This window comes from Nematolebias whitei, chromosome 17 (genome assembly GCF_014905685.2).
Source record: "Nematolebias whitei isolate Nwh7 chromosome 17, NemWhi1, whole genome shotgun sequence".
Classification (NCBI taxonomy): domain Eukaryota; kingdom Metazoa; phylum Chordata; class Actinopteri; order Cyprinodontiformes; family Rivulidae; genus Nematolebias; species Nematolebias whitei.
Window position 1 is genome coordinate 13,248,381 of NC_056514.1, and position 15,579 is coordinate 13,263,959.

At 38.2% G+C, this 15,579-nt stretch overlaps 1 protein-coding gene across 1 annotated transcript in view; it reads right to left on the reverse strand.

Annotated features, from left to right (window-relative positions):
- Positions 1-1,583: 1,583 nt before the first annotated feature.
- The window catches only part of dnah9 (dynein, axonemal, heavy chain 9), a 428,033-nt gene continuing 414,037 nt past the window's right edge, over positions 1,584-15,579 (reverse strand). The window contains exons 76-78 of the mRNA XM_037691599.1: positions 10,053-10,306; positions 9,832-9,967; positions 1,584-1,811 (exon numbers count right to left, since the gene is read on the reverse strand). Coding sequence (XP_037547527.1) covers positions 1,584-1,811; positions 9,832-9,967; positions 10,053-10,306 — 618 coding nt within the window. The remainder of the gene's footprint in view (positions 1,812-9,831; positions 9,968-10,052; positions 10,307-15,579) is intronic.

The window sequence follows — 15,579 nt, forward strand, 5'->3', positions numbered from 1 at the left end:
TGAGAGTGAGAGAGTGAATGGTTGTTTGTCTCTGTATGTTCCTGTGATGGACTGGAGACCTGTCCAGGGTGTCTCCCACCTCTTGCCCAGTGACTGCTGGATATGGGCACCAGAGACCCCCACAACCCACAAAGGAAGACACGGGTAAAGAACACGGGTAAAGAAAATGTGTCAGCTCATTTTATTCAAATCAACAGTAGAATCATTGGGGTGGATCCAGTAATTGTTTAAATTCTCACACAACATATGGTTATTATTATTTCAAAATTGTTTTCCAATAGATTAATTATAAACATGGGGGCAGCTGCCAAGCAGGGTGTGATGAATGCAGAGGTGGGCAACAAAATTAAGTGTATGTCCTGGAATACATTTAACAAAAAGCACAAAAGATGACGGTAATTTCCAAAAACTGTCTGTGGCCACATGGCTAGCTGGTCGCTTGGTTTCAAGCACTCAGTATTCAGAGACAACTGGAAATTAGACAATTTCTTCACAATTCTGCGTCTACCATTGATCTTTCACATATTGTGTGTAGATACTGTATTTTGTATCCACACATTACTTTAATTGTACTCATTTCATTACTTTTTCATTACTTTTTAATTTTCTTTACTTTCATTCTCAATTGGAGTTTGTTTTCAGAAACAGATCCCGTCTAACTGAATGCAAGGAAACGCCTTGTAACAGCTACTCTCCTTCCATCTATTGACTACAGTGACATTTACATGGACGCTCCTGCTAGCACAGTGCAGATGTTGGATGCTGTCTGTCACGGTGTGATAAGATTCATAACTGGCTGTAATTACCGTACCCACCATTGCACCCTGCATCATTGGTTAACTGGTCATCATTAACTTCACTGGTACATTTTTATCTTTAAATCCCTTCTTGGTCTGTTACCTTCATTCATCTCCTCCTACGTCACGTAGTCAGTGCAGCTACAGCGTGCACTCTCAAGACATTATTACCTGCAGTGTCCTCTCAGTGAGAACTGAACTTGGCAAAAGGGCCTTCTCTTACTCCGCTGCTGTATCCTGGAACATCTTGGAAAAACATCTGAAGCTTTTGACCTTGACCTGTCTAAGGGATTTCATTAAGAACTGCTAAGTTCATGGCAAAAACCAATGCAGACATGTTCTTGTTTTTAGTATTTAACACCATTTTATAATGTATCTTGTTTTTTTATTTTGTTTTATTTCATTTATTTTATATGCTTTTCATTTTATATTCTTTCATATGAATGTTTATTGTTGTGTGTACCTCATTTATGGTTTTTATTTAAAACAGGTCTCTTTTGTAAATGAGTCCTCTTGACTCAGTGAGACTAACTTGTATTAAAGGTTGAATGAAAATTATCTTTCTGAATATAAGTTTTTTTTTCCTACTATTAGAAGGACAGGACTTAGAAGGACCTGAATAATGATCAATATTAAAAAGAATTGACAGCTGAAAATGTGTGCTTTTTAACAACTTGAACTCCATGCTTAATAAACTAAACTACTCCTACAGTTCATTTAGACATGTTTGGTTTGCATGTGTTCATGTTGTTGACCCTGTCTGCACCATCAGCACGTTTATCTGAACTAAACCTGCAGAAGCAATGCCACACCAGCTAAGGTCCATTTAGAGGGGTTTTCTTTTGTCTTCAAGTTAAAGGTCCAGATGTAAGTGGGCCCCCTCTGGCGGGTTTTATAGACAGGACACTGGTAGACATTTCTGTTGTCCTGCTTGTCTACAGGAATGGCCTTGATGAAGATGACAGGCATGGCTGGAGTGAGCTCTTTCAGGCGGGCATCAACGATCAAACCAGTCTGAAAAGAAATAGATGAAGGAGAAAGATGTACAAACAAGTGTATGGCATACAACACATTATACGCTCATCGACAAACTGTTACACAGCAATACAGCAACCAATAGCAATCGCCCCGAAAAGCAAAGACCTTTTAAAACCTTTGAACTTGGAGCTGGGGTGATAAAAAGTGTACGTGACACTCTGTCTAGTGATTATGTGTATGAAGTTTGGTTAAGTTATCTTAAAAAAATCATAAGTTATAGGTGGAACAAAATTAAATTTACATACCTATGGACAGACGGAGACTATTACTCTATAGGTATGACTTTTGATGGGCGTATGAAATCTGGAGGAAATGTCTTCAGACCTTTTTTCACAACATTGAATTCATCATTACTGCTATATTTAAAAATATTAATTTGAAAAGTAAAATGAAAGTTTGACTAATAGGAACTGGACCGAGTAAAGCGAACTTTCCATTCATCGCAGCTCCCTTGAAAAGTGGTGAAAGTCATTAAAGCTGGATTCAAAGTCAAATTGCCCTTACAGTCCTCACTGACTAAACCCACAAAAAGCAAGTGGTCTGTCTCATTAATTAATCCTCCTATACTTAATGCTTGACAAACACAAGTTTCTTCATGAACGCACAGACTTTTAGGCAATAATATAAATCCTGATGACTTTCGAAAGCTCAAAGGACGGCGCCCTAATTGCCACAGCAATCGCTCTAAAACTTTAAAGAGGTCTTAAATACTGTACTATTAATTATGTTTGTTTGGCAGCAAAAATAAAAGCTCGCCATGTGGGCTCTTTGTGATATATTTATTTAATGACGCTCCATATAAACTGTTACTACAGGAAAGGACATCTGTTCTTCTTATTGTTAAATCCCACAACATATTGAGGGAATGGGAATGCACCTAACAGAGGTATTTATCACAGATGAGTGTTGTTTATTACATAAATTCACAAATATCCACTGATATTTCTGCAGAAAGGTGCAGCTGACTTTGATGCCGAAACCCCTGATAACTAAAATGAAAGGTTCATTAATATAGATGAGTAGTTTTATCAGAAATCTTTTACTTTTATTGCTGCATAGCTGCATCCAGATGGAGAGCTGCCTTCTCTCCAGTTCCCACTCTGTTCCTGCTCACCGTCGGCACAGAGCCGGCCTCAGGGCTGAGAGGAGGATGTGAAGAGAGGATGGGGAGAGAAGTGGAGGAGCCTGGGCTGTCTGTCTGCCTGTCTATTTGCCTACATCTCCAAATTTAATGAAGAAAAAAAGGAACAACTCCTCTAAAGGGCGATGTAAGTGTTCAAATGCACACTCTGCACATTCTCTAATTAAGAAGTCTACAGGGATGCTCCTGAAAGCTCGGTGCATATACAGTAGTTGGGTGTATGTAGATAGATGGAGTCCAGGGAAGCTGAGTAATGCGCTGCACTCTGAGCGCTGAACACAAGCAGGATTTAAAGCAGAAAATGAGACCACAGAGGGAATTCTGCTGTTCTCTTCAGAGTTTATGCTCAAGTTACTTTTCTTCATTCTGTTTAAAGGTGCATTTGGAGGTTAGCTCACCCAATGTTCACATCATCCATCATCATCATCCGTCAAAGGCAGAACTTAAAGTACTATGGGGTTTGTGTAGAGCTGCAAATGTGTTCATCGCTATAAGCTGCACAATGCATGAAAGAGTAGCCAGGACAAAACTGCTGCTAAAGAAAAAAAAACAAGGTAGACCTTTTAGAATTTGCCTAAAAGTTTATTGGGGATGACTCGAGCACATAAAAGTAGGTGCTGTGGTTGAATGAACCTAAATTTGAACTATTAGTCCTCCAAAAAGAACACTGTGCTTAGAGAAACCCTAACATATGTGATGCTGCTGAGAAGAGTATGCCACAGCAAAGCATGGTAGTGACATTGTGCACTAATTTGAATTGTGAAGTTCTTGAGATTGGAATAGAGGTTCATCTTCAATCAGGACAATGACCATAAACACATTGCTGAAGCAACACTTCAGTGTTTTAAGAATAACCAGCCAAATGTTCTGGAATGGTCCAGTCAAATCTCAAAACTCAATCAAGCTAATAATCTCAAGTATAATTTAAAGATTGTTAGACACAAGCAGCACACATCTATCTTGAAGAGGAAGCAGTTTGGTTAAGAAAAGCAGACTTCCAGTGATCAGATAGACAAATAATGTAAAAACAAATCTGAAGAGATTGGATGCTGTAAATGCTGCAAAAGGTGGCACTATATAGTATTGGTTGTAGACTGGTTGCTTGGTTCACTAACTATCTCTCATACCTGAGACAATGCGTTAAACATAATCAAAATGTTCAACATAATGGTACTTCCTCTAGTTATTTAACAGTCAACAATGGTGTACCACAAGGCTCAGTCTTAGGAACCACCCTCTTTACAATTTACATAGTTAATGTAGGTCAGAGCATCCCTGATACATACTTACATTTCTATGCAGATTATAAAGTTGTTTGTTGTCAAGCTTAAACAGTTGCTAAGGTTTCCCAGCTTTTGCAATCCACTTTTGACATCATTCAGTCAGATTTGTTCAGTCTCAAACCTGTCCTAAACGCCAACAAAACCAAAGGGATGGTGTTTTCAAACAATAAGTTGGTCCCAGCAGTTCTTCCTTCTATATTATTTTCAAATGGTGCCCCTATCGAGTTTGTTGATTAATACAAATATTTGGGTATCTTGGTCGATTCACATCTCTCTTTTAAGCTCTATGTGGAAAACTTGGTAAGGAAACTGAAAGTTAAACTGGGTTTCTTTTTCAGAAATAGATCCTGTGTAACTCTGAATGCTAGGAAACGCCTTGCAACTGCAACTTTCCTTCCCTCCATTAATTACGGTGACATTATTTACATGAATGCTCCTACAAGCACCCTGCAGATGTTGGATGCTGCCTATCATGGTGGACTAAGATTCATAACTGGCTGTAACCATTGTACCCACCACTGCACCCTGTATTCACTGGTTAACTGGACATTATTAACTTCACGCAGACTCTTCCACTGGTACATTTTCATCTTTAAATCCCTTCTTGGTCTACTGCCTTCATACATCTCCTCCTACATGTCACTGTGTGAGTGCAGCTACAGCGTGCGCTCTCAGGACATTATTTCATGCAGTGTGTGGACTGAACTAGGCAAAATGGCCTTCTCATACGCCGCTCCTATTTCCTGGAATATCTTGCAAAATGTTCTGACGCTCTCGACCTTGACCTCTCTAAGTGGCTTCAAACATCTGCTGAGTGCATGGCAAAACCAATGCAGACATGTTCTTGTTTTTAGTGTTCTACATCGCTTTACAACCTAGATGCGTTTTGTTACATTTTTAATACCATTTTATTTTCACTTGTTATTCTCAATTTGTACACATCCTTTATGATTGTCTTTTGTTGTCTTTGTTTTCCACTGTTGTAATCAATCTTTGATAAAATCAGGTTTGTCTTGTAAATGAGTCCCTGAGGCTCAGTGGGATTAACATGTATAAATAAAGATTCAATGAAAGAAAATTGACTTTTGGGTGTGTGTTAGTTATGCATTCTCAGTTTCTCATTCTATGTTATTTATTGTTTGTTTCACTATAAATGATAGCTTTCATGTAAAAGTGCTAGTGGTTGTGTGTAAATTAAAAGATACAAGCCCTCAAAATGTCTTGTAAATTCCAAGTTTTAAAGCAACAAATCAGAATGCCAAGGGTAGTGAATACTTTTGCTACCCACAGTAAAATGAAGATTATTGTTCTTATTGTGTACATACTCATTCTCCTAAAATCAGTTGTTCATGTATAATAGAGCTTGACCGATATGGAAATTTTGGCTAGCGCCAATACTGATAATGGGCACGGAAGGCTAATACTTATAACCGATAAACTGGCTGAAAATTTTTGACGTTTGTCCACCTCCAGGAATCTAAATAAACTACTTTTAAACCTGTTTTAACATTTGGAGTCTTGAAACAATCTTCCTAACGTCCGTTCACATTTTATATCTGCCGCTATTCACCATAACGTTATCGTGTGTTGCAAAAATATAAATTAAACCAAGAAACATCCTTCCCTGTTCATTGTTTAAACATGTGGTGAAGTTCTAATTAGTATTGACCGCAGTAGAGTTTTATTTTTCTTTCTAAAGAAGTTAAGATTTCAGACAAACAATGCATTTCATTGAGGACAACAAAGATAATGTTTCTAACACTGACATATTTTACATCTACGTTAGACTTATTGTTTTGGGTAAAGTTTTACAAGGCAATAGCCCATGCTAGGTTATCTAAATATAAGCTTGCTAAATTGAGAGGCACGTAGGTAATGACAAGCAGGTTACATTATTGAAGAGAATTTATTATTGTTAGGCCTGTCGCAATAAACAAATCAATTAATCGCATGATAAATTAAAATTATCAATCTCATTTTCATTTGTCGGTTTTATTCTTTCTTTGTGTCTCTCTCTTTCAACTGAAGACACCGGATGACAAAAAGCTAAACTCTGGTGCTCTTCACTGACCTCTCCCGTTCTCTTTAAAATTTGTTTTAACCATCCAAAAATTACGTTTTTGGATGGTTAAAACCAGCTTCCCTGAGAAGCTAAGCTACAAGCTAAGCTAACAGGCTGACCTCGAGGACAAACCTCCATCTTGTCCAAGCTCCAAAATTCACGGTTGAAACTCGTGGCTTAATGTAAAAAGTTGCTTTTCTCTGAAAAAGAAGCTGAGAACTTGTTTATTGATTTTTATTAAAAGCTTTCTGTGAAAAATGCTATGCTAAAGCGCTCAAACCTCACCGAGCGTCTGCCATTTTGAGAACCAAATAAAGGAAGGAGAGACAGCCCATGTCATGTCAAGGGGCCTCCCTCCCATTTTTCTTAAAGAGACACTTTGCTCGCTCCCTCACTATCCATCCTTCGGTTCAAACAGTAATACTGCCATTGGGTGGTCAAAAAAGACACTACACACAAAACAAATTAACCAACAATTATTCCTAAATTTCAAAATTACTAATTATTGTCAAATTTCAAACAATATTATCGTTTATCGCAATAATTTCTCAGCAAAATTTGTTATTGTGGCATGCCTAATTATTCTTGATGTTTTTAAATTTACAGATCAGTTACAATAAACTTACAATGTTCTGTTCAGCAATATACAGACCCTTTCCAAAAAATTAGAATATCATGGAAAAGGAAGCCCAGATTTCCTTGATGCTTGCTGTCAGCTTTTCATTGTTGTTGGGTCTGGTGTCCCTCATTTTCCTCTTGAGAATACCACATAGATTCTTCATGGGGTTTAGGTCTGGCAAGTTAGCTGGCCAGTCAAGCACTGTGGCATGGGTATCAAACCAGGTTTTGGTGCTTTTGGTGGCATGGGCAGGGGCCAGGTCCTGCTGGAAAATTAAATCTGCATCTCCATACAGATCCTCTGCAGAAGGAATCATGAAGCCCTCTAAAACATTGTGGTAAACTGTTGCGGTGACCTTAGATTTAAGAAAGCAGAGTTTATCAACACCTGCACCGGACATTGCACCCCAAATCATGACTGACTGTGGATATTTCACACTGGACCTTAAGCAGTATGGGTTCTGTTCCTCACCCTTCTTCCTCAAAACCCTTAGACCTTGATTTCTGAATGAATGGTACACTTTACTTTCATTGAAAACAGATACGTTGGCTCTGTTTCAGAAGTGGCTTGACCCGAGGAACCCGACAGTTGTAGCCCATCTCCTGGATGTGTCTGAATGTGGTGGTTTTCGAAGCTCCGTCTCCCACCTCATCCTATGGAGGGTATCAATGATGGTCTTCTGGCCAGTTATGTCTGCAGTCTTCCCCATATTGAACCGAACTGAGACAATTGAATCAAAGTGAAGCAATTTAATGACACCTGGGAAAAAATTTGCAGGCGTTTCAGTTTAGTAGATGATTAGTGTGTCACACTCAGTTTAAAACATTCATGTCCTGCAACATTTGGGCTGATTTCTCCACAGTATTCTAATTTATCGAATTCCTGTTTTCGTGGGTTTCATGAGCTGGAAGCCCAAATTATGTAAAAATAAACAAATAAATCCCTGAAATCGTTTAAATTGTGGGCCATGAATTTATCATCTATTAAAGATTAACTTTTTAACTTAACTTATGGAAGTTAAACAACTTTTCCATGATATTCTAACTTTTTGGAAAGGGTCTGTACACTACACAATATTGTTCCCTGCTTCGGATATGCTGAAAGTGAAAGTTGTGCATGGCCATAACTTGAAAGTATTCGGCATCCACTCTCTGCTGGATATATTGTACATTTATGTCTTGTGCAAGTTAGCACACAGCTGGTTCTCAGCATTTTATGGGTAAAAAGTATGTGTTTATATCAGTAATTAATGGGTCATTTAAATACCAATATGCCCCAAATGACTATATCGGTCTAAAGTATCGGCCCTACCGATATATTGGTCGGGCTCTAATATATTATACTTTCTAACACAATAAACAGACATAACTGCTTTGTGTTAGGGCTGGGCGATGTATTGAATATACTCGATGTATCTCGAGTTTTTCAATTTACGATGGTTAAAATGGCTCTATCGCAACCATCGAGTATAAAATGCCGTTCAAATAATAAGCTTTCCGCATCTAATTCACTGTGAGTTTCGTTTATCCGACACGCAACAAATGTATCACTACTCCTTGCCCCCTCCCAACCTGAAAATGTCCCGCATGACACGCTGTGCGGAGCATGCGCATATAGACTTGGAGAGAGGAAAAAATATGGCGACAGCGGGAGATTCAGTTATTATCAGATATTTTAGTTGATTTTATCATTGATTTTAGTTGCACTCTGTAGCACTTTGAGATTTTTGTTAATGAAAAGTGCGTTACAAATAAAAAATAAAATAAATTAAAAAAATTCAGGTGAGCGGGTGAATGAGACGATAACTGAAGAGTCCGATGAACTAGTTCCGAAGAGAAACAGCACTGGATCAATAATCTGGCAGTGGTTTGGATTTTACAAGGAGGATGTCGAACAAAATGTGGTAATTTGCAAAACGTGTCGTAAAACCAATGCCACGAAAGGAAGCAGTACCACAAATTTATTTCACCACCTAAGAAGTCATCCACTGCAAAATGAAGAATGTTGTAAACTCCGTATGTCCACGTCTCCCACCACAACAAAGAAAACGTTAAATGATACAGCTGTGAAGCAGATGACACTAGCTTCTTCATTTGCCAAAGCCATCCCGTATGACAGAAAAAGTACAAAGTGGAGAGAAATCACTGACGCAGTAACAAAATATATCGCCAAAGACATGGCTCCTGTCAGTGTTGTGGAAAAGCCTGGATTCAAAAATCTTATTAAGACTCTTGATGCAAAATACGACTTGCCAGGTCGCAAGTTCTTTGCAGAAAAAGTGCTGCCAGAGTTGTACGTTTCAGTAAGAGAAAACGTAGGCCAGCAGCTAACAAACGTGACCCTTTCAAAATTTCCAGCATATGCAAATTGATTAGAGAAGCTCGGATACCTGTGGCTGTTCTGGGTCAGTTGATTATATAGTCACTATTTAAACTTTTATTTTTGTAATCTGGACTCATCAGGTTTTTTGATTTTACAATTTTTATGCAAAAAGCACTAACGAGCACCATTTTTTTCAGACAGCTGGTTTATTTTTCATTGTGGATTTGTGCTTGGTGTACTTTTTTGCTGCTAAGGTCTTGTTTATTAAAGGTATAGTGTTGACCACAGTAAGAGACGGTGGTACTAATTTCATTACTGAAGAAGATGATTTGTGTGCAACTGATGTTTACAATAAAACATTTTAAACTTATTCTGATTTTGTATTCAATTAAAAAAAAAACATCAATGGTCTGTTTGAATAGAGTACACCAGTGCAATTTTAAATACAAGTTTATAGTAACACTGGAGATTATTTATAAATATTGTGATATATATCGTGTATCGTGATATAGCAAAATAATATTGGGATATTAGATTTTCCTCTTATCGCCCAGCCCTACTTTGTGTACCTGCGTGTCCCACCGAGCCCCTTCCATGTACATCCCATGTACATAGGCCCCTTCACGAGGAAGAGAGCTGAACTCCTCACGGGTCTTCTTAGTCACATCGCACTGCAGACACATGCTGTCCAGAGGCCACTCATTCCTTTTAAATAGAAAACAGAAATGTTTGCTTCATCATAGCAAATCAATTTTATTATGTTTGATGTTGAAGTACAAATCAAGTCTACCTTCTGGCCATTGTCTGCATGATGGCTGTGAGGAAAGACTGGGGGTTAAAGAAGCCAGCCAGCCACACTGCAGAGGGCAATATAAAATCAGAGGACCAGGCCTCAAGCTCCTTGATCCTGGCCAGCAGGTCTGAGAACCACAGGGCCAAGCCTGACGTGGAGGGGTAAGCTCGTTTGGTCCAACTGTCTGGAACCACGTCCAGGAAAACAGCATTTTGAAGGCTCTCCATGTCAGTACTCATCGTCAGCTCTCCCTGATCAGTGACAATAACAAGAGAGAAGGCTTCAGTTACCACTGCAAAACACAAAATGAGATTCTGGAGGACAAATTAACAGGGTCTGATCAAACCAACAGGTAGTGGAGTGAATATTAAGTAAACTGATGCAGAAAATAATCATCCACTGAAGTTCAAACAGATGAGAACATGATGATGGTTTAAATAAAGTGGACCTCTTCCCTCAAAAGTCTACAAAAACATCTTTAAACACATCTTTCTTGTCCTAATAGTTTAAACACATGTTACATTGATTACAATTATTTTTATTTGGATAATTTACTTCTGTAAGCAAAACTGTTACTATGATTTCACCATAATGTTTGATTTTACTACTTATACCTAAATCTAAAAGTTTGATTTTTGTCTAGTGTTTTCTGGTTTGTTGACAAAAATGAAACAGCTGGATTTCAATTATATAGCTGGATGTTTCATTTTGCATCCTGGAAGACTTTCTCAATTCAAAAATACTTGGAGTGTGTAGAGTTTCAAGCTTTATAGAAACATGGAAGGCTTTGTTCTGTACCTGGATTACATGCAGGTGAGACTAAAACTACTCAACCTTCACAATTAAGTCATAAGACTCAGTTTGCAAGACTCACAGAGAGATGTTTTGGTCACATGCACAGAAAAAGGAGCAAGTAAAAAATGTTTTCATGTTTATCTGGCAACTCTGAATGCTGTGTTGGTTACATAGAATATTGAATACAGGAACGTCTCTTCAGATCTAGGGTTTTTACTGGAAATTGTTGCTTGTGCTCTTACATTCATTCATTAATTCAACATTTATTTAAACAAATAAATCACATTGAGCCTCGAAGACTCATTTACAAGTGAGACCTGTTTGGACAGACAATAAGTGGTGAAAGTGACAATTTAGGTTTAGAAGGCAACAAAAAAAAAAAAAAAAAGAAAGCCTAACATGCTCTTAATCTTTGGCTGAAGATTAAAGGAATGAAAATGGATAAAAAAAAGCTAAAAAAGGGTGAGTAGCACAAAGGGAAAAAAAATCCCACTGCTCTCTGCCTTACTGTAACTGTTGTTATTAGTGGATGGCTCAACAATGATTAGTGAAAATGTTTCTCAGTGTTTTGGGAGCCCATTGTCTCCCTATCAAATTCAGAATAGAATTCTAAATCTTACTTCTAACATACAAAGCCCTCAAAAACCTAGCTCCATCTTATATTACAGATCTTATTTTTTCACATTTTCCCAACAGAGCACTTTGTTCTCAAACTGCACGATTACTTGCGGCTTCTAGAGTTTCCCAAACCAGAATGTGTGGAAGATCTTTCAGTTATCAGGCTCCTCTCTTGTGGAACCAACTTCCAGTTTCTGTCCATGAGGCTGACACATTGTCCAGTTTTAAGACTGGGCTGAAGACTTTCCTTTTTGATAAATCCTATAGTTAAAGTTGGCTTGGGTTTGCTGAGTTATCCTATCCTATCGGGGGAGTGGTGGCGCAGAGGTTAGAGAAGGTGGGCCTGTGATCGGAAGATCGTCGGTTCACGCCCCGGTACCGACAACATCAAAAAATGTGGGTGGAGTAGGTGAAGCACCCACACTTGTCCCCACCCTCATTCGCCCCGCGCTGGGCCCATGAGCAAGGTCCTTAACCCCCATCTGCTCCCTAAACAAGTCTCTCTTGAAAATGAGTTCTCATGGCTCAATGAAACTACCTGTATAAATAAAAATAAAAAAAGTCCTTTAGTTATGCTGCTATAGGCTTAGACTGCTGGAGGACAAACTGACCACATTTCTTCACTATGCTACTGTCTTTACTTACTCTACTCAACCTGTTTTATATTTGTAAATAAATAAATAAATAAATAAATAAAATATATCCTTAACATGTTTTTGTCTTTCTTCCAATAGGGGGTACACCTGCACCTACATCTGGACCTGCCATTCTGTGTTCGTTTGTCTCTCCTTCCTGTCCTCAAACCAGCCGGTCAAAGAAGATGGCCGCTTGTCCTGAGCCTGGTTCTGCTGGAGGTTTCTTCCTTTTAAAAGGGAGTTTTTCCTTTCCACTGTTGCCACTGTGCTTGCTCATGATGTTTAACTGTGATGAAATGAAGATTCAACGTGTCTGCTGGCTTCGTTAGATAGAGAACTTTACTAATAAGCTTTTCTATGTATGTGAATGTTCCTGTAAAGTGTCCTGAGACAACTTTGTTGTGAATTGATGCTAAATAAATAAACTGAATTGAATTGTTTTGTTGTTGAGACTGCCTAAAAATTTGTTGTCAAAAAGTTATCTGTTTGTATTGCCAGTGATAGTTAGCCTGGTTACTGAGTACAACAGTTTGTAACTACAGGTTTTCTGACGTGCAACTATGTCATGGCTAAGTCAGGTCTGACCTCCTTCTTAGATCAATGCTCTGACATCAGAAGTACATGTGGCACACATCTCAAGCATTGGTATAAATGGCAACACTGCTGTTTTGTTGTCACTTTGAAACTCTTTTTTTATTCTTTCCCTATAAATTTCTTTGTGATGCATCAGTGCCTCCATCAACTCTCCATAGCCTTAGCCATTTACTTCTTGCTGAAAAAAAAAGCAAATGGGACAATGCAGAAACACAAAATGTATTATTTTTAGTGAAACATACTATTGCTGTCAACTTTTTGGATTTATTGTACTCTGATATGACTGCCTCAAGTTTTGTAAAGAAAAAAACAACTGTTGTGCAATCTGGTTTTTATACATCTTCTGATGATCTTCAGAAGTATGTCCATCGTTATAACTAGCAGATGCTGTTTATGTTGAACAGAAACCTTTTGTTTTTCCGTTTGTATCACAGGAAGGATTCAATGTGTTTGCTTCCTGTTGTCTGTGCAGCTAATTAAAATAAAGTTGTACATGTATAAAGTGCTGAATAATAATACAAAAATGTGTCACATAAGGAAGTGCATGTAAGACTAGATCATAGAGAAGAGTAATAAAAGAGTACATGTGTGCAAATAGAGAGGTCCTTCGACAGCTGATACTGTATAATCTGATGATGTGCAGTGAAAATAAATCTTTATCAAATATATAAATTTCTCTCTCTCTCTCTCTCTCTCTCTCTCTCTCTCTCTCTCTCTATATATATATATATATATATATATATATATATATATATATATATATGTGTGTGTGTGTATTTATATATAATGGTCCTCCAATTTTCAAAACTCCAGTCGGTGTGTTCATCACCGATCAGCCACACCATCTCATCAAAGCCAACAGTTTCAGTTCCTACACATTCAACTATAAAGACAAAATATGATTCCATCTGCTGCTACAACAGGCTACGCAGCTTTTAAATCACTGAACCGATTTACTGCAGCTTGTAGAGCAGAGAGATCGTAGACTAATAACTCCAGAGAAACATGCCAATGCATTTTGCCCTTTTCTTTTTGTTTGGCGTAAAACGGATGAGGCAGTCATGCTCAACACTCAGACATTTCATTCCTTCTGCTCCTCCAAAAGACAGATATCTGAGTCCCTCTAAAGACTTTAGATAAGCACAATGGTTGAGTTGTGTACAGAAGCCTGTTAAGAGTCAGAGATGTAGAGACTAACTGGGGATTTTCACGGTAGAAGAAATGGACTGTACTTCTATAGAGACTTTCTATCCAACCAGGATACTCAAAGAGCTTTACGACACAATCTGTGCCCTCATTTACCCATTCATGCACAGTCATACAGCACTCTACCACATCTCCACAAAGCTAACCAAAATGAATTCTATAGAAAAAGTACAACAGTACATTGCAATTCAGTCTGACCATCAAAAGGACTTGTGTGGCATCCTTCAACTTTTTAGGGATCTACTAGGACTAGGACCTCACCAGGTCAGTCAACATATCAGTACTGGTAAAAAAAAAAAAGGCCCAGCAAAGACTCCACTTCCTGTGGTTCCTGCTGGTGTCATTTTACCTCTCCACCATAGACAGCATGTTGATGTATTGTGTGTCTGTCTGGTTTGCTGCCTTCTCTGCTGCAGGCAAGAGAGCTCTACAGCCAGTTACCAATACTGCAGCCAGGGTCATTGGTTGCCACTTGCCTTTCCTGGAGGACATTGTTAGCTCCCACAGCCTCAGTAAGATGTGAAAATCTCCTCTGACCCTTTACATCCTGGTAAGTGACTACTGAATCTGTTGCCTGCTGGCAAGCAATTCAGGTCCTTGAGATGCAGAACCAACAGACAAGGGCTTTAACAGACTACTTGAGTAATCTACACATCGATTCCTAGGACATCTATTGAGTTTTTTAATTTCACGTCGAGTATTCGTGGTGACGTCATTACGTCGCCGTTACGTCATTGCGTCACGTGATCCGTACCGGGTGCTGTTATTGCAAATGGCTGTTTTTAGTTTCATTTTTGACGTGCAGCATGTTTCTTTCAATTTTGCAGCTTAATAATAATAACTAATAGTTTAGTTTTTCCTGTGACTTATTTGCAGTATGATAAATGGTAGAAACATAATATATGCTCCCAATGTTTTGTTGATCTTTTTTTGTAAATGAACTTTTTTGCAGTTTTATTTATTTATTTATTTATTATTTTTGTATCTTTAGATCCTACGATGTCATCAAGTACTCGAGTTCTACTCGAGTTTTATTCTGTTAATGTCGAGTTTAAAAATTATCTAGTCGTTCAACCCCTACAACAGACTGAAGAACAGCATTATCAACGGGCCTTCAGGAGACTAAATTTGTCTTAAAGATCCATTAAACAGAAATTAACCTTAAAGATCCATTAAACAGAAATTAACCTTTGTATTTTGTATCTGGCACCTTCTAACTATTTGTAATAGTTGATCCAGGGTGTACCACGCCTCTCGAACAGTAATGGCTGAATATGGACACCAGTGACACCTGTGACTCGAAAAGAGGAAGCGAGTAAAAGATAATGGATGGATATTTGTTTGACTTTGATGCATTTGTATGCACTGTTCAGTAGAAGCTTTTTTTTTCATGCATTGTTGTTTGATTATAGTAAAGATATGCATCCATTAATTCATTCATTTGTTAATTCACTCATGTATATTGCACAGTGACTGCTACACATTGGCACTAGCAATACATCCCAATAGAAACGTAGAAGCGAATAAAAATCATGGATGTACAGTAGTCCCTCGTTTATCGCGGGGGATCCATACCCTGAAGACCTGTGATAAGTGAAAAACTGTGAAGTAGGAATAGTATTACAAGAATTAATTAGTAGTATATTTTTGCATTCACACACACACACACACACACA